Genomic DNA, 19759 nt, shown 5'->3' with positions numbered 1-19759 from the left:
GGAACCTTAGGGTGGGATAAATCATTTGTAGAGAGACTCTTTAGGAAAATATTATTGTTAAAATACCAAAGTCACAAGTCTTATTGTTACTTTCTTCTAGTAGCTTGTAACTATCATTGTATAATAAACAAGCCCTTTTTGCTCTTAAGAAGCCACTAGAGGTATAATACAGGTAGTTAAATAAAACAAAAACACCACTGTTAGACTGTAGGAAGTTCAAAATATAGAAATATGTCTTTTAAATCTCTAAGAATGCTAATTCTAATGATACTGTTATGTTAGAAGATGAAGATCAGCCGGCGGCCAGTGTCCAGGGCCGAGTCTGGGGAATTCTAAGTATGAACTCAAGGCTTTGCGTCTCACCCGCACGGACACCCACGCACGCACACACCTCACCCACGCACGGGCGCGCACACGCATGCACATCCCCCCACCCAAGGGCGCACGCCGTCCACGCGCGCGCACCCCGCACCCGCACCCCCCATCCACGCATACACACTCCCTACCCGCGCGCGCGCACGTGCACACACACCCCATCCACGCGCGTGGGCACAGGCACGCCTCGATCTCCCCCGCCCGGACGCCTCCAGAGGGGAGCTCGCGGAGAGCCGTACCTGTCTTGTCCGTCAGCAGGTACACCAGGCGCCCCAGCTCCTCCGGGATGGTGCTGGTCCGGACCACTGTGCCGGGAATGTTCTCGTCTTTCATAATCATCCAGCCGTACGCGGCTTTGCCCATGTCCAGGTTCACACGCAAACTGCCAAAGAAAACCCGTCAGAGTCACTGGTGTGATCCCACACCTCACGCCCAGGTTTTCCAGATAAATCTATTTACTTACATGCATTCTCTTTAATTTTAGATGGAATAAAGAAATCATATTGGATTTTAGACTTTAAGATAAACCTGTTGACATTTGAGTCAACAGGCCTCTTTCCAGCCCAGAGTGTGTCTTCAGGTGCTGGGGAAGTGGGTGCTCCTACTCGGCCCTTCAGCCTGGTGTGTGACGGCAGCTGGACCTGGGGAGGTGGACATGGCAAGGGCCCCACCCAGACTCAAAGGGGAGAGCCCTGCGTGGAGAAAGTCGCACCGTCTGCATCGGGTCTCAAGGGCCATGCCCTCACTGTACAAGAACACAGGAGAAGCCTCCCCAGGGTGAAGAGGCCCCTGAGGGAGGGGAACAGGCTGGGTGTGGGGAGGGCGGGGAAGGCCCTCCGAGCATGGGCTCCTGAGCCAGGTCCTGCGACCTGAGGACCAGAAAGGCGGTGCTGGACTTGGAGAGCGGGGGAGGAGGGCCAGCCCGCCTCGCAGAGCCTGGGCTTCACGGCCAGCGCCACGACCCCGAGCATGCTGAGCCTTGGCCTGAATTACACTCCACAAGGGACCCTCCCGCACCCGCCTGGCACGCGTTGTTCTGCTGGGGTGACTGATGCGCGCCGCAGGAGCTCTTGTAAGCCGCCCTCCGAGAAGATGCTGGCCGACGCCTTCCACTGATCAAGAGCCACGCGGCCCGCCTGCGCCACATGTACACACGCATGTTAGATAATTTGATGAAATGGGATCATTAAGCAAAATCAAGAGATCTGTTTTTCCACTTAAGTGAAATGGGATGGTTTTGAAAGACTGGATAGTGATGAATTGTTTTAAAAAAACATTTTTAATGAGGTGTGGGTGAGATATACAAGAAGGAACCTAAATCTTGGGAAGATTCCTGCCAGACAGATCTGTAAATGTCGTTCTCTCCCCCGAAAAGAAATCCATAGTAGAAATTATAAACTGCACTACAAATACGTCTTTGTGTGAGAAAAACAAGGTGGATTTTCAAAACATACTAAAAAAGGGCCAGAGTTCGACATTAAAAGACTGGCGAGTGAACATATGCTTCTATGAACTGTCAATGTAAAATATAACGTACACGTACATGTGTATAACTCTTAAAAATTTGTTTTTCTCGTTGGCCCATTTTTAATAATCAGTCCTACTGTGCAGGACGCGGGCAGGTGGCCCGGGAGGAGGGTCTGCAGGAAGCCAGCTGAGGAGCTCTGCCCACGACTGTGCCCTGCCCTGTCCAGGGTCCGCTGCTCTCTGGCCTCAGCGCCCCGGGGACGAGCCTTCTCTGGAGTCACAGAGCCATGCAGACCGCGGCTCGTGTCCTGGCCCGCCCGCCTCCCACGCCTGTCACCCGTGCATCTCCCCACACACTCCCATCACCTTAGACAGCTACCTGTTCTTCTCTGACCCAAGTTTTCACTGTGATTCTTTCTCCAAAACCCAAACTCCACGTACACAAGCTCCCCATGTCTGAAACCTGTTCCCTGGACACCCCTCGCCGCACCGCCATCTCCCAGGGGGAACAGGCGTTCTTCCGTGTGCAGTGTGTCCGGATCCCACGCGGGGCTCCAGACTGCTTGCCCCCATCCTGATGCGCACCAACAAGGGCCTGAAGAAAAGCCCTTCGTCCTCTGATGCCTCTACCACACACCACAGTCTTCGTGCGCAACCACAGGGCTGTCCTAAATATGAGTTCAGAATCTTGAGGGTGTGAGAGAAACGCAAAACAGAACAGAACAGCTTGAGGACAGCAAACGTGAGCGAGGATGTGGCGAAACAAGTATTTCAATGAACTGCAAGTGGAAGTGTCATCAGTGGAGCCACTTAGCACCTGGCAGCACTCGTGGCATGAAGACGGGCCAGAGTGTCACCAGCAGGGCCTCTTCCAGCCACCAGCCTGCCAGCGGAAGCCCCCACGTGTGCCCGGCAGCACGTACAAGATGCCGTCCACTGGTACTGACCATGGAAGCAGCCGAGCCGCCCAGCAACATGTGGTTAAAACTGGGGCGCAACAGCAAAGCCTGCCAGGACAGTGAGGACACGGTCAGCACCCGATGACGTGTAGGGCGAACGCCGGGGGCGCTGCGGCCAGGAGGTACCCTGTGTGCACATAGCCTGCCCTGGGAGCCCCAGGCCTCTCCTGTCGGCTGCAGGGAGGCGCCCGGGGTGGCCGCTTGGGAAAGGCTGGCAAAGCACTGGGGACGGTCCTGCCAATGGGCACTAAGCAGCCGCCACCCGGGAGAGCGCTGGACACAAGGAAGGTTAGAAGGAGAAAAAGGAGGATTTTACAGGGACCTATCTGTGACTTGGGTCTGGTCATAAGACAGAGTCTGCAGCAGTCAGGAAATAACGTGAGAGTTGGGGTCACTGGCTAACACGCAAGCCAGGTGGCCTGGGGCGGGGAGGACCCTGGGACCGCTGTGGCATTGGCTTGGCTGGCTGATGCTTGGAGCAGACATCTACACTTGGGAAGACAGGCTCTTCTCTGTGTGCTGTGGGCTCCTTGCAGCTTTTGGCCGAATCGCTTCTGAAGACACAGCCGGCACCAGGGATCTCAAGGCAAGTGGGCTCCTGCCTACAGGCGGGCAGGCCTTTCTCAAGGGCATGGGCTGAGTGGAGACCAAAGGAGCATCTCTCAGGCTCCTCCAGGCCGTGCTCCTGAGATCCTGGGCCAGCGAGGGTTTAAGAATACAGCCGCTGCTGTCACAGAATTGTGAGAATATATAAATACTTCATGAACTACTATATCACAAGTAGACACCACCGGAATAGTTCAGGTGGACTACAAATGCCCTCAAAGAATGTACAAAGCAGTAGCTACTAGTGAAAAAGAACATGGAGATAATCTTCACATTCATAAAAATAAAGCAGAACTACTGCAGAATTCAAGTTCACGGTTTACAACTGGAAAAGTAGTAAGGAAAGATACTTTCAACTGACACAATAATGTCACATAGGAAGGAAGCAGAGCTTACAGTTACTCTGATTCACACTGTACATCTTGCTCAAATCTTAGTATAATAATTAGCTTTTTAATGGTAAAAACTTCTAGAAGCTCAAACTTCAAACACCAAGTTGACAGAGTAATTATCATCACCATATTTAACATACTTTTTAGTAATTGTTCTAATTCTATGGAATTTAAAACCTAGACCTCTATTTGACTAGTACTTTACGGCAACATGATTTGTGAACAAAAAATGTTAAACCTACTATTTTGAATATTACAGTAATAGATTATAAGGTAATAGGATACCATACATATATTTAAGCTCATTATACTGCTAATTTAGCAACTGTGAAATTATCTAGAGACCTATTATTCCAAATAAGCGGAAAAGTCACTGCAATTTCAGATGGTCAGCTAAACCTTTACTGTCATAAAATAAGAAAAACGAAATAAGCTATCTTCATGAGCTACTGTGTTCAGCAGTGTCCCCGAGAGGAACGTGTGTGAACCCGCTTTACGCTATGGTAAGAAAGCACGAGGTTAACTTTAGAACCTAAGATCATCAAGTTGTGTTATCTTACAGCTACAAAAGCGTCCAAAAGTGTCCGAGGAGGTAACCTGGGCCGTGAGTGAGTGCCCGGTACTTGCCCCAGGAGGCCTGCTACACTTAAACTTAATTTGTTGCAGTTACGCCTGCAGCATTTATCAGGACCAGGTGAACCAGCCCCAGCTCACGCCAGGCTCCTCAGGGAGTGAATCAACCTGAAATAATTCACAGGCATTCCTCCGAAGTGACACTTATTTTTAGATATTAATCTGAGCAAAGGAAAATAAAAGCCATTTAAATGACAAGTTTTATCTAAAGTAATCAAAACCTTCTCCTGTAAATTGTCATTTAAAGGAAAAAGCACAGATACTATTTTATCTGAATTTCCCCAGTTTTTCATTCTGTGATGCTTTAAAATTTTCATGACACAGCACAGATGGCAAGGGAGGGTCCCAAATGTTCCCACCCAGTGAACCTGCCCCCGGCCACATGCTGCGGAGGTCATGCTCCATCACAGGTTTGAACCTTTCTCCCGGGCATCAGACTTCAGCATATTCCATTGCCTACAGGGCACCTGACCTTGGATTTATCACACATACCTTTAAACGAATATATACACAATGGAGGTTAGCTTTCCCACTTCCTCCCCATCCTGTGCCAAACTAAATAAGAACAGATTCTTGCTCAAGGAGGAAACGCTTCTCCCACCCATGACGGGTGTGATCCACCCGGCACCCAAGCCAGAAACAGGAAGTTACCCTAGTTCTTTTTCCAAATAGTCAGCTCCTGTCAAATCAGCCTCCTAAGTTCTCCTGAAGCGGCTCCACTGGGGGGAAGCACGGGGTGATGGAACCTCAAGGAGGGACGTTCCGCGTGACTTGTGAGGAACCCTGATTCCCAAAGGCACTGGTTCCATCACCTGGGCCGATGACAGACGACCCTTCTGAGCCTCGGTAGCAGCACCTGGAAATGCCACGTGTCGGCAACAGCACATCAAAGCAGTGCCCAGAATCGTGCTGGCCCTGAGCAGTCGGAGAAGCTTTCACAGAAAAGGTGGAGTTGAGACGGAAAGTGTGGGGGTGAGCAGCACGTGGGCGCCCCCAGGAAGGCGGGGGCCACCCGGGCTCCAGGGCCCAGGAGGCAGGGGCGGGGACTCCCCCCGCAGGCTACCTGCCCTGCGATCTGCACCCGCTGCGCCATACGCGAGGGCAAACAAAATGTAGTCTTGGGTCCCAAGGAGCACAAAAACTGGTAAGTATGAAAGGCAGTTGAAATTGGTAGAAGCAAAATTCTCAATCACATTATTCAGTTTTGGAGTGGGCGTGGGAGGACTGGGGACCTGAAATAGTGTTTCAGGAAAAGTAAACTGAGCCTCAGTGTCCAAGGTAGACAGAACCAAAGAAAGCCTGGAGGCCAGAAGGCGAGTGAGGAGGTGGCACAGGCCGAGGGTGTGGGGACCACGGCTCCCAAGTCAGGATGCCGGGCGCACACCCAGAAGGTTCCTCAGGGAGAACCGGCCCATCTTCTCAGGCCCCACAGCAACCAAATGCTGATCAGAGGATGAAACCCTGGGGCGGATGGAGACAGAGTGATTCAGGACTTTCCCAACATTCACAACGGTTTCGGGCTGCGCACAGGGCCGTGTAGGGCTGTATGTGCTGCATGTGGGCCAGGCCCAAGTGTGCGTGTGTGTGTGCACACACATGTAAAACATCTGTGTAGCAACAGTACAAATATACACAGCACAAGTGAGGCCAAATAGTTTGTGTCAATTATGTGAAAGGGATAAATATTCCTATTAAAAGGCTAGCACGTCTCTCAGTTTCTAAATGATAAATAACCACACTAACTATAAGCAATTTCACAGATACACCTTAAAATGTCTCCAAAAGTCTAAGACAAAAGGAAGAGCGAAGGCAAACCGGGCAAACGGCCCCAATGGAGCCAGATCTTCATAACGGAGCCGACTGAGGGAGAGGCTGGAGGAACGTCAGGAGCCTCCCCAGGCAGGCGCTGGGCTCAGCTCTCGCCCCAGGAGAGCCCTGCCCACGGGACCCATGCCGGGCCGGGACTGTCCACACCCAGGCAGGCGCAGGCGCCGGGAGGCTGGGCCCCATCGGCGTTTCCTGAACAGGCTGGAGAGAAATACTTGCTTTTCACGAGTGCGGTTAAGAGAGCGGAACGTGAGCCCCAGGCCTCCGACGCCCCCCGGTGTGGCCAGGTGAGGAGGGAAACAGCGTCCGCAGGTGCGGGAGGAGCCCCGAGGGCGCAGCCGGGTTCCCTGTTGAGGCCACACCCAGACGGCGGCCGGCGAGTCCCGGGGTTGTTCCACGCGTGGACCACTTGTTACCTTACGTGTACATAATCTACGCAAACTGCATCTGTAGCTCTTTCATGAAAAAACACCATGGTCTAGTTAAAAGGCAAATGAGGTAGTACACATATGTGATAATATGAAAGAGGACTCAGGTTGTATTAAAAGCCAACACAAATTGATACAAGAAGCCAAAGGTAAGAAGAGACAGAGGGGCAGAGGCAGGAAGAGCAGAGCCGCGCTCTGGGCACGCTGTTTTTACACAACTTCGGCCCCTGGAGAAACAGGCGAGAAGGTGGAGAGGCTGGGAGCCCTGCCCTCGGCCACAGCTGCCATGGCATCAACACAAGAAAGCAGGTTCACACTCTGATTCAGGAGCCTGAAGTCTCTGCCTCTAAGACAGATGCTCACTCTCATGGATCAAGGGTGCTTTTTAAAAACCTCTAATTTTAGAATAGTTTAGACTCCCAGGAAGTAGCAAACAGGACAGAGAGTCTCCTGTGCCCTTCACTTGCTTTCCCAGAAGGTAACATGTTGCATGACCACCGCACACCATCCAGACACAGACCTGACGCTACAACACGGTTAACTCAAACGCAGACCTGATCCAGGCTCTGCCAGTGTTACATGCAATCTCTGCTCTGTGTCCCACCGAGATTCCCGCCACCACCCGGTCCATCAGTCTCCACCAGGAGGCAGACCGTTCCAGCAACCGTCCTCCTTCCCCTCCCCCGCGAGTCACATGCGCCCCAGCCCTACCCCGGCAACCAGAGCTTTGTTCTCCACCATTCCACTTTTCTTTTTTTTTTTCAGTTTCCAAATGGTTATTTTATCAGATTGTTTAAACATTAAATTTATCCTTGTTTGCAATCCAAAATAGTTACCTGAAGTTTGCTGTTTGTGTGTGTTTACTTTTATTGTATGTTTGTTTTCTAAACGCTTTGGCACAATTTTCTGGGGGCATTCAGACTGCCACGATACATGTCAGGAGAGAACTTTTCTTTTGTGCTGCCAATTCTGAGCATTTAAATTTTGGTTTGTTTGGGTTGTGGCTTTCTTTTGTTTTCGAAGTCTGCATTCTTTATCTGTAACAATTGTATTTTTATTTCTCTATATCCTCTACCTCCAGAGTTTTTTTCTCCCCCCCACCCCGCCCCGAAAATTCACAATTCAACCACATTATTAGAAAAGGCGCCTTGATGAAAAGATCAGGATGGGAGCTCTGACCATTCGTCAGTGTTTTCCCTAGAATTTTAAAAAAAAAGAAAAGAAAAGAAAAAACAGTGCTCGCTTCAGCAGCACATATACTAAAACTGGAACGATACAGAGAAGATTAGCATGGCCCCTGCACAACGATGACACGCAAATTCGTGGTGTTCCATATTTTTAATTATAATATATGTGTCAAAATAGAAATAAAAAGAACTGGGAAGATATTTGCAGCAAAAAAAAAAAAAAGAAAGAAAAAAAAAAAAACCCCGAAAAACAAAACCTAAAGAGCGTCTTTCCTTTTTTTTTTTCTCTTACATCTCCTGTGCTGCATCAGTAAACAGAACTTCAGTTAGTTTTATGAAATGCAACGTCTAACCCCTTTTTTTCTGGTAAAAGAAACTGCAATGACAACATTGAGGATGCGGATACCGCCTCACTCACACACACTCCTTCTCAGACCATAAGGAATCCCTCACCCTCCTTTCAGCCGGCACACGTGCAGTACCAGTACCATGTGGCGGAGGTTCACTAAAGGTGGGCTTGAGACCCAGGCTCCATCTTTCCCATCAGCAGCAAAGGCCAGGCTGCCTTTTACAACAAAGCACCACAGCTGAACCCAGTTCCCCTCCTCTCCCCCACACTAGTCATTCCACTCGGCACCGGCCAAAAGACAGAAAAGCTAGTTCTAGCGGCTTGTGGGAAGAGAGAGCTTTCTTTCCTTTTTTTTTTAAAGCAAGTAAATCCACTGTTTTTCTCTTTTCCAAGAGGGCTGACATTATGCTTTTTACGAAGTCAGTGCTCACTTAGCTCAAGAACAGCGCTGCTATTGGTGGCTGCAGCTGCTGCTGGGGCAGGATTTTCAACGTGGTGTGTCTTTAAGCCTCACTCACTCAATCCGCTCATTCCCAAACATTCAGCATCCGTGCACACGCCTCACTCCCGGGTTTTTCAAAAGATTGGAGATTTCCAGTGGGGGTCTCCAGCTATCATCCCAATGGTAACAGATCAAGCTTGGTTCTTCAGTTTCCTCAGTTCTCTCGTTGCCCATGTAGCAAGGGTTTTTGCTTTGTTAGTCTTCGATCTCCGTCCTTCAGTTAACAAATAGTTCATGGGTCACTGGCCTAGCTTCTACTAATTTCAGTACATCCTTCCCAAATGCTGTGAACAAGTCCCCCATCAGTCCAGCAGCACAAGCTACTACTCCGTCTGTACGGTCCTCATCTCCAGCAACATGGTCAATGAAAGACAGAACAAATTCTACTCTGGGCTGTACCAGCATCACATCCAGGCGTACGTCCTCCTGGTCTCTCTTCCATCCCTGGACAATTCCAGTACAGGCTTCCAAGCAGCCTTCTCTCAGCTCATTCAGATTATCCACCACGTCAGAGTCTGGCTTGTCCAACTGGGCTTGGGAGGCCTGCGGGAGAGTATTCAATACAACCTCTAGATATTTTTTAAACTCTCCACCAATAGCAAGGGCAGTATCACCACACACTGACAGAATCTGTGGCTTCACAGATCTGTGGACATTTTTGTTCCCCAAGTTCTCCAGTAAGAGCTGCATCACCTCATCACAGAAAGGTAAGATGTTTGACTGCACGGCACGGCACGTCTCCCACTAAGCCCAGAGCTGCCAAACAGACCTGGAACTCAGCATAATTTTCCAGTCCAATGCCCAGGAAGGGCTTAAAGGCCTCCATATACTTTAAGAACTCACCACCCAGCACTCCCACCAGTGTGCTAGCTGCCATTAGGGCATGCTCTTGCACTCCTCCAGAGCCAGCTGCGCTGTGGAACACCCTTAACAGGGAGGCCATGACCACATCAGAGGTCTGCAAGGCATCCTGATGTTGCACTCTCCGGAGAACATTCTGAAGAACTGCGCAGAGTAAAGACTGAAGGTCGCTGAACTGGGTCCTATCGGATGTGCTCTGGATATGTGACTCCATCTGGAGCACCTGCTGTAGTCGTTCCATGATGACAGAGTCATTTTCTGAACCACAGGGTAACAATCCTTGGCACTGTTTTTCACAGTTTCCATTAGAGATTCGTATGCAGAACTCCTGAGGTTGTTCTGGTGGCCATCAGGGCTGTCTGTCGTCTCCAGGAGCTTCTGAGCTGTGAGTTCAAAAGAAGATGAGCAACAGGCAGCTGGTTCTTCCTGATCATCAGCTACACCTGCAGCTTGAGAAACAGCTTCAGCCAGGCTGGAGAAAGCCCAGCACACACCTGCAGCCACTCTGGGCTCCGCACCGAGGCCCACAATCAGACACTGCAGCAGGGGAGTCACGCAGACATCGCTGATGGCAGCTTTGGGGAGCTGTTCACAGATTCTGCCCACAGTCCATGCAGCTGTATCTCGAACAACGACACTGGGGTCTTTCATTAATTCCATTAAGGTGTTCATAGCCTGTATAACTAGTGGTTTGAGTTGACTGGGCTCTGGTCCTTCCAAGATACAGCCGCAAGCCATCACTGCTGCATCCCAGTACTGCCAATCAGGGTTCTTGATGTGTTCTTTGTTGAAGGGGAGGACGTGTGGGACAGTGTCATCTTCACAGCAGGTGGTCAGGAGCATGAGGCACACCCTGCCGCCCTGCAGGGGTCCCAGTCGCCCCCGTCACCTTGTTCAGTGTCTGCGTGAGGACTGGAGCCAGGGACTCTAGTGCTCTCAGTGTAAAACTTGCTGGTGTGCTCAAGGGGCCGTCCTTGTTCTGCTGCCTCTGAAGCTTCAATGGCCAAATCCATTTCCTCCTTACAGACACTGGACCAGAATCCTATCCCTTGTAGGGCCACCTCATCAGTGTCACTTTTCATTGCTTCAACTGTGATTGCAAAAAGAGCAGGACCCATATATGTCTCCAAGTACTCATAATAGAAGGACCTGATCTTCTCCAGAGTCCGTAAGGCAGCCACTTGTGCCCTCGTATCTGGGCGCTGCGTGGCTTCACGGACCACCCGCATGGTAAAGTGCCTCTCGGGCTCTTTGTCCGAGTGTGCTGTGGGGAGCTCCAGTGAGCTCGGGAGTGCACCGCAGCCGCTAGTTTCACGTTACCGGTAGGCTCCTCCTCCCTCATCCCTGGGACTGTGGCAGGCAGAATCTCGCTGGATTTATCCCGTAGCTGTTCCGGGTCTATGCCTTGGCAAATGTAACCAACAGCTTCCAATGTCGACTCTTTCATGTGCTCTGTGCTGTTGGGGTTTCTGACATTGGCCACCAGCTGAGGAGTGAGTTCTGGCCATTGGCTGACTGGGATCTCTGCACAAGCAATACCAGCCACACACTGCGAGGCAGAACTAGGCCGGTAGGTTTCTGTGCCCGAGGTCTGCAAAGCATAATTTCTGCCTTCCCGTCAAGCATCAGCATCAAGAGCAAGCCACCTCTGCTGATACTGGGTCCTCAGAGGTCAGAGGGTTCTTGATTTGCAGACCCGCTGCAACTCTGGCAACCGGAGTGGTTCCTGGACTGCCAGCACTCTGGACAGTTCCACAAGGACAGTGGGCAGGTTCTGCGTGGCCGCGCGCTCCAGGAACGTCTGCGCCACTTCCAGTTCCAGCTGATCAGGAGACAAGGTCTTCTCAAGGATGGTGACCAGCTCCATGGCGGAGGCGGCGGCAGCTACTCCTCTTAAGACGACAGCCCGGCCTCCCGGGCGGCGTCTCTAACTGGGGATGGGGGGTGGGGGGTGGGGGTCGGGGGTCGTCACAACCCCATTCACCGGCTCCCACTCGGTAGTCGCTCCAGCTCCCTTCCCTCCTTCCCTTCCTAATTTGCTGTTGGCTGCAGCAGCGTCAGCTGCTCCTCTGACGGTGGGGGAGGGAACCCAGGGGCAGCCCGGTGCTCGGGTGGAGGAGGGAGAGAAAAGGACCGTTACATTTTTCTAACTTCAAGAATGTCATGTCCAAGTTACTGTGTGTATCAACAGTTTCCTCCGTTTTACTGATGGATAGTATTCATTGTATAGATATACTATAGTTTGTTATCCAAGTGATATTTTTTTTAAAAGCCTGCATTTCCTATCTTTCCTATGATATAGTTGTATTTTGTTGTTAAAAGAAAGCTTGCTCATTTTCAGGAATGAGGTTTATCATATTTGGGACCTAAAAATTTTACTCTTGGAAAGTACTGCCATGGAAGTTACTCAAATGTGTATAACTTCCTTTACATAAAAATTGCAGGGAATTCCCTAGTGGTCCAGTGGTTAGGACCTGGCACTTTCACTGCCTCGGCCTGGGTTCAATCCCTGGACAGGGAACTAAGATCTAGAAAACCGCATGGCATGACCAAAAAAAAGAAAAAAAAGAAAAACTGCAAAAATGTTCTGTGATCATTGGTAATGTGAGGTATTTTATATGAACCAATGTTCCCACTGAAAACAGTAAGAAATACTGTATAAAAAATTTTTTTTAATTTTTGAAAGAAATAAAGAACTGAGTAGATAGTGAGAAATTTCTGGACTAAATCCAGTTACCAGAGAGGTAAGTGATCATAAAATCTCCTCTGCCCTGAGATCACACACCCCTCCCCAAGAGTGTGAACCTTCTCTTCAATAGTCCACCTGCATAAGGAGCAAAGATTAAAGACCAGGAACATCAAAAGGTGGAGGTCCAACAAGAAGGCCTCCCTCCCGTGATGGGGGGGGCCGTGAAGGGCTAACCCTCAGACTCAGGGAGAGCCCGGAACAATGCACCTGCATGTGGAGACGGAGCCAGGCTCACATTTCCTGGGTAATTCAGTAACTGTGAACCTTGAACTTGGATGAAGATGTTCCAAGACAGGCAGTACCTCCCAAGTACTCAATTTAGAAGAAAGGGTATTTGTCTTGGAAAAACATACTTTCATCTTTTATCTCAAATGACTCCTACAGTTAGCTTTTCAAATATAATTCAAATATAATAAACAAACAAACAAAACCCAAATAAACCACAGCACAACACAACAGCAAACACCACACAGCACACAAGTCAAGAGCCACAAGGAAAAAACACAAGAGAACAAAACTGCAAAAGGCATCAGATATTACATGTGACAGACACAAACTAACACTTGGACACACAAGAAAAATTAGAAGAATATTTGCGCAGAATAGGCAAATGTAAAACTGAAATAGTCCATGGGATAGAGAAATTAAATAAAATTTTTAGAACTAAAAAAATACCAATCACTGAAATTAAGAAATTGGTAATAGCTGATTAGACACAGCCAAAGATGAAATTAGTGACTTGGAAGACAGGTCACTAGGAATATTATTTATTAACAGATTAAAGCAAAGAGACAAAAAGGTGGAAAACACAAAAGTATAATAAACAGGGGAAACAAAGGGTACAGTGTGGATATTTAACCAACCTTGAAAGAGAGGCGACAAAAGAGACAAACTGAGAATTTTCTTGGATGAATGAAAGAAACCTCTCTACACATTCAAGAATAAACACTTATCCAGACACATGATATTAGACAGCAGGACACCAGCAACAAAGAGCAAATCGGAAAGAGGCTGGAAGGTCACAGAGGACAACCAGTAAACAGCAACCATGGAAGCCAAAAGAGAGGAGAATAAATGTGGCAACGTAGAGACCTATACACAGGTGAAACTGTTTTTCAAAAGAAAAGCCAAGCAAAAATCTAGAGAGTTCCTAACCAAGACCAGCACTAAACAAAAACTAAAGAATAAATTTCTGGAAGAAGGAAAATTATTCTACATGGAAGGTCTGAAATGCAAGAACAAAACATGGATAAACCAAAATTAAGAGGAAATGTGTAAAACAGTAATATCTTGGAGTTTAACATTAACTACAATTAGAATAAATGACAACTTGATGAGGTCAGAAGGCGTAAATGGAGTTAAACACTTCTAAGGTGACATGCAAAGGAGATGATTACCTTCAGACTTTGAGAAATTAAGGATGTTTTTAATTTCTAGGATAAATACTAAAAACAGAAACTGCTTATAAAACTTGCTACTAGAGAAAAAAATAAAATTATAAAAAATAATAAATAAAATGGTAAGAAGGGAAAAATACAGAACAGTTAAGTCACATTAAAAGCACAATACATAATGACAGATTTAAACTAAAAATATAACAGTATTACAATAACTGCATATGTACTAAATAGTCAAAAATTATGAGAGCAGATAAAAATTAAACTTTATGCTGTTTACAAGAGACACATATAAATATAATTACACAGAAAAGTTGAAAGTACAAAGATGGAAAAAGACATGCCAAGCAAATTAAAGCCAGCTGGCATTACTATATTAACATAAAACAAAGTAGAATTTAATGCAAAAAACTTTAGCGGAGATAAAGAAAGTCACTTTGTAATGAGAAAATGCCTAATTCAGCAGAAACATATAACAATTTAAATTTGTGTATAGTCAATGCCAAAGTCACAAAATATATAATACATGATAGAATTCCAAGGAAAAACAGATGAATTCACAATACTAATGCGAGATTTTTAACACAACCCTCAGTAACTGTTAGCAAAGGCAGAGAAACAAACCAAGCAGGGTCTAGAGAAAATGAAAAACAAGACAAACAATCTTGACCTAATGGACATGTGAAACCCCACAACCAGCAATTCGGATCCCATGTGCTTCTCAAGTCCACGGCGAATGTTTACAAAAACCAATGAGATACCAGGCCCCGTAAGTAGTCACATTTCACAGATCTCAAATGATGAACGGTATGTTTTCTGACAGCAATGCAATTAAGCCAAATATGAACAAAGACTCACTTAGAAAAGCCAAATATGATTGTAAACTATGAAATAACTTTGCAATAATTATGGGTCAAAGAAGAAATCACAGTGGAGATTAAAAAATATTCTGTAGTTGACAATAACAAAAATACTATACATATGAAACCTTTTAGGATGCAGCAAAAGTAGTATTTACAAAAAATTTATAGCCTCAACCTCAACTGCATAAATTCAAAAAGGGGGAAAAAGGTGATAACTAGTGAATTAAGCATCTATCTAAAGAAGTAAGAATAACACAAACCAAAGAGAGTAGGAGGAAAGAAATAAAGTAAGGTAACATTAATAAAATAGAAAAATACTACATAGCATAGAAAATCAATAAATTCAACCTTAAGACTACTAAAGATGACAAAACCACTAGAAGACTAATCAAGGGAAAAAACAGAAAGGGCAGAAATAAGTTTCAAGAATGAAGAAGATCAAAACCACAGATGCTACATATAAGAAGAGATTAACAGGAAAACATGGCTAATAAACTTTAATCAAAATTTTTGAATATTTAGGTAGAGCTGACATATTTCTTAAACACCATAACGTTCCAAAACTGACTCAATAGGAAATTAAAAACTTGAAAGCAACTTTCCTAACTATTCAAACTTAACTATTTAAACTATAACCATTTAAGAAATATATTTAAACTAGTAAAGAAATCAACTCTGTCAAACATCTTTCTACAACAAAAAGTTCAGGCTGACATGGCTTCCTTGATGTAAATACATCCAAGGAATAAATAATTCCAATTTTAAACAAAAATATTTTACAGAAGACTCATCAATGTATTTTATGAGAACAGCATATTCTTGATAGTAAACACCAAAAGAATGATGTGAAAAGGAAAGTTATAAGTCAATCTCACTCATGTAAACCAATGCAAAAATTTCACAAAAATTACAAGCATGAATCTAGTAATACATGAAGGAATATTATACCATGACCAAGTTATGGTTTTTCCCCAAAGAATACAAGATAGGTATGGCATTAGACAGTCAATCAGTATAATTCAGCATATTAATGTATTACGTAAGTAAAATGTAAGATGAAAAATCATCTCCATAGATTTAATAGCAATATTTTTAAATGATATTAGTGATTTAAAAACAACTTTTAGCAAAATAGGAACAGAAAAAAAAACTTCTATTACGTATTATAGAAAAGGGGTTCTGTAAAAACTTTCAGCATCCTTGCTTACGAAATGTTGGAAGTTTTGCCTTTCACACTGGAAACAAGAGAACAGTGTGCATTACCATTACTTCCACTTAACATTGCACCATAAATAGTTGCTACAGTGACAAGGAAATGAAAGAAATGTGCAAAAAAACTGAAAGAAAATCGAAAAGACTGAAAAAAAAAAATGAAAGAAAGCTGTCACTATCTACTGAATACGTGATTATCTATAGGGAAAATCCAATAGATGCCCGATTAATTAAAATCAGTAAAGTTTTACCAAAATTGATGGATTTGACCATTTTATAGAAATCCACTTTACTTCTCTATATCAGCAACAAATATGTAGGAAACAGTTCTTTCAAAAAACAGTATTTATAACAGCATTTAAGAAATACCAAGTATAGTGCTCTCCTCGGCAGCACATATACTAAAATTGGAACGATACAGAGAAGATTAGCATGGCCCCTAAGCAAGGATGATGTGCAAATTCGTGAAATGTTCCCTATTTTAAAAAAATAAATAAAATAAAAAATAAAAAAAGTAAAAAGTACCAAGTATCTAAGAAAAGCTCTAACAAAAGTTGTGCAAGATTTCTATGGAAATTTTTTTAAATTTTGAGATGTTAAAGACCTAAAATAATTAAGAGGTATGCCAGATTCATGGTTTGGAAGGTTTAATATTAAATGCAAATGACCAAAGAGAACAAAGGCACTCAATGAACCCACGGAGGAAGGACTTGTTTTTATCAAATATCGACTTATTTTAAGGGCTTATGAACTAAGGCACTTTGTTATCTGGTCAGGAAAAGACAAACAGACCAGAACAAGGGGACCCAAAACAGATCTGTGCACATAGGAAAACGTAGTATGTGACACAGGGGGCCCTAGATCATTGGGGAAAAGAGTGTTTTCTATAATAGGCGCTGAAACAAATGGTATGGAAAAAAATTTGTGAAAATACTACTGCATACCATTAAAAAAAGAACAAACAGCAAGAACAAGAACACTTCCAGTGGTCAGAGATGAAATTGAGAAACTTAGAAGTTAATGCAGGAGGACAGCTTCCCCATCCTGGAGTAGAGGAGGATTTTTTTAAACATACAGAGAGTGAAAGCCAGCAACAAAACAGAATTATACATTTGACTATGTAAAATTAACAATTTTATTTATAATTTCACCACTGGGTGAGTGAAAATTCAAGCTACAGATTGAGACAGATGACCAGCAAGGCAGAGAACTGAAAAAAGAACTAACATCCAGAATATACAAGTAACTACAAACTGCCTGGCAAGGCAGTTTCCATAAGGTTTCAAGAGCTGAGAACAAATCTCTGTGACTGGACGCCCCGCACTCACGGCCTTCCGCCTGGCCCATGCCAGCTCTGGCCTCTGAGTCACTCTTCGTTTTTCCTGAAATTCAGCACACGTTTGCATCCAGGAAGCTCTATCAGCCTGTTTTCAGCCTGCAGAATTTTGGGAGTCTGACAGGCTTCTTGTTTTGTCCTATCTCTGTCCTTTCCAGTCCAAGCTGGCAGTGTTACTGCTGATATAAGATTCTCAAAAACCCTGTGGGTCTCTCGTGTGTATCATGGGGGTCCACATTGCCAGCCAAGAGGCTTCTCCACAGGTCCCTGCTGGACCCCATCTACTCCTGGCTTCTGCTGAGACGGCTGAGTGGGTGCACGAGTTACACACCTAATCTCTTCAGCAAAAGGCTGTCCAGCCACACCCTCGGAGTCCTCTCCTGCGTGCTTCCAAATGCTGAATCTTCTAATATTAGCATCCTGTGCAACCTGGACGGGCTGCATATTTCCCACCATCAATACCTAACAGCATTCCTAGGTCTAAGTAAGGTTGAGAGTACTCCTGCCCCAAAGCGTTCTACCTGGAAAATGAGGCCTTACTAAAAATGGCTGGTAGGTTAGCACAAACTTGTAAAATGTCACAGAAAGGGTACCTGACCTGTAAATAACTTGACAAAAATCTCCTAAGAATTTTCCTTCAGTAAAACTTCAGGAAAGTTAATTTCTAAATTCTGAAGCAAATTTTGTACCTGTGTTAGCTAACATTTTCGACACCGCCTCTCGGTGTGCTGGCCGAGCTGAGCTCTGAGTAGAGCCCTGGGTGCTCCTCAGGTGGCCAGCTGGTAGAAGCAGCCTCCTGCACGCCCGCTGATTCAGGAAAGAGAGCCACACACACACTCATCAGCGTCGGTGTCTACACAGACACGATATCAGCAAGAGGTTCACCGTTGTCACCCCATCAAACATCATTTTGCTTCTACTGCCCACGTAAGCCTCACGTGAGTAAAAATCTCCCTGACCCAGCACTGATAAGGCAGTTGTTTCTGATTATCAACGAGACTGTTATGTAGCATTTTAAAGCATGTGTGCAAAAAACATAACAATTAGAGACATGTAACTGCAAGTCCCTGACCTGAGGGAACTTTACCACAAAGAATTCCGATAGCTGGCTCTGTGCTATGAGTGACAGACGATTTAAGGAACACACATTCGTTTTAGAGTTACAAAAGTAACAGTTACGTCTCATAGCGTTTTCCTCGAAAAGACAAAGTAAATTGTATCAGGTGACTCAAACATCTTTAATTCTGCAGTGAATTTCTATAAAACGACTTTTCTTTCTTAAATTGGAAAAGCCTTTTAAGAGTGTTAGGTCAGTAGAAGAAAAAGCACTTTACTTTCCAGGATTATGTACTTTGCAAAACAAAAAAATATTTTAAAATCTATTCTTTATTAAATGCAGAAGTAGGACTTCCCTGGTGGAGCAGTGGTTAAGAACCCACCTGCCAATGCAGGGGACAGGGGTTCAATTCCAGGTCTGGGAAGATCCCACATGCCGCAGAGCAACTTAGCCCACAAGCCACAACTACTGAGCCCAGGTGTTGCAACTGCTGAAGCCCAGGCACCTAGAGCCCATGCTCTGCAACAAGAGAAGCCATCACAATGAAAAGTTCACACTCCACAATGAAGAGGAGCCCCCACTCGCCACAACTAGAGAAAGCTGGCATGCAGCAACGAGGACCCAATGCAGCCAAAAATAAATAAATAAACAATAAATCTTAATAAATGCAGAAGCATATTTAGTAAATACTATTCATATTTTAATGGAAACTTTGCAATGGGAAAACAAACTTGGTTGAATCAAATGTAAGCCTTAAGCCTCTAAATCAGTATCCTCTATACTTTTTACATTTTACAGTTTTCATCCCTTCTGCTAAGTCTGTATAATTGCATCCTCAGACTGTGAAAAACAAGGAAAAGTATCATGTTGAAGTAGGCGTGAGATATTTTGGAGCTAAATACTGGTGCAATCATAATTCTGTCTAGCAAGTCCTTCCAAGCTTGACCAAACACGTTAATGTAAATATAAAATTGTTGATGGAAAAAGCAGAACAAGCCAGACTTGCAGAAAGCCTTCTCCCTTTCTCATTTTGTAATCAGACGCAGCAAGCAGGATCTTAGTTCCCTGACCAGGGATCGAACCCAGGCCTGCTAGAGTGGAAGCACGGAGTCTTAACCACCGGACCGCCAGGGAAGTCCCACGTAATCAGACTATTTAAAAGGATATACAATGCACGCACCCAATGTTCATAGCAGCACTATTTACAATAGCCAGGACATGGCTGCAACCGAAATGTCCATCCACAGAGGAATGGATAAAGAAGATGTGGTACATATATACAGTGGAATATCACTCAGCCATAAAAAGGAACGAAATAGTGCCACTTGAAGAGATATGGATGGACCTAGAGATCATCATACAGAGTGAAGTGAGTCAGAAAGAGAAATATAAGCATTGTATAATATCACTTATATGCAGAATCTAGAAAAATGGTGCAGATGAACGTATTTGCAAAGCAGAAACAGAGACACAGACGTAGAGAACAAATGTATGGTTACCAAGAGGGGAGGGGTGGCATGAACTGGGAGACTAGGATTAAAATACATACGCTACTATAT

General features: G+C 45.3%; 1 protein-coding gene, 2 non-coding genes and 1 pseudogene across 22 annotated transcripts in view; 2 read left to right on the top strand and 2 right to left on the bottom strand.

The window, feature by feature from the left end:
* ATP9B (ATPase phospholipid transporting 9B (putative)) overlaps positions 1 to 19759 on the bottom strand; it is a 196973-nt gene that overhangs the window by 53862 nt on the left and 123352 nt on the right. For all 20 annotated transcript variants that reach the window (XR_009048010.1, XR_009048011.1, XR_009048006.1 and 17 more), the window contains one exon: positions 615 to 757. Coding sequence is in view for 14 of the 20 variants with exons in the window: in XM_057699066.1 (XP_057555049.1) it covers positions 615 to 757 (143 nt within the window). In the remaining 6 variants the exon portion in view is untranslated. The remainder of the gene's footprint in view (positions 1 to 614; positions 758 to 19759) is intronic.
* Positions 7923 to 8027, top strand: LOC130832192 (U6 spliceosomal RNA). The gene has a single exon (XR_009048264.1). It is a non-coding gene; the product is annotated as a U6 spliceosomal RNA (small nuclear RNA).
* LOC130831210 (importin subunit beta-1-like) lies at positions 8150 to 12076 on the bottom strand (annotated as a pseudogene).
* Positions 16185 to 16291, top strand: LOC130832189 (U6 spliceosomal RNA). Its single transcript, XR_009048261.1, has one exon. It is a non-coding gene; the product is annotated as a U6 spliceosomal RNA (small nuclear RNA).

This window comes from Hippopotamus amphibius, chromosome 11 (assembly GCF_030028045.1).
Source record: "Hippopotamus amphibius kiboko isolate mHipAmp2 chromosome 11, mHipAmp2.hap2, whole genome shotgun sequence".
In the NCBI taxonomy this organism is placed as follows: Eukaryota; Metazoa; Chordata; class Mammalia; order Artiodactyla; family Hippopotamidae; genus Hippopotamus; species Hippopotamus amphibius.
The sequence above is the reverse complement of the archived record's forward strand: the minus strand, read 5'-3'. Positions and strand labels throughout refer to the sequence as shown.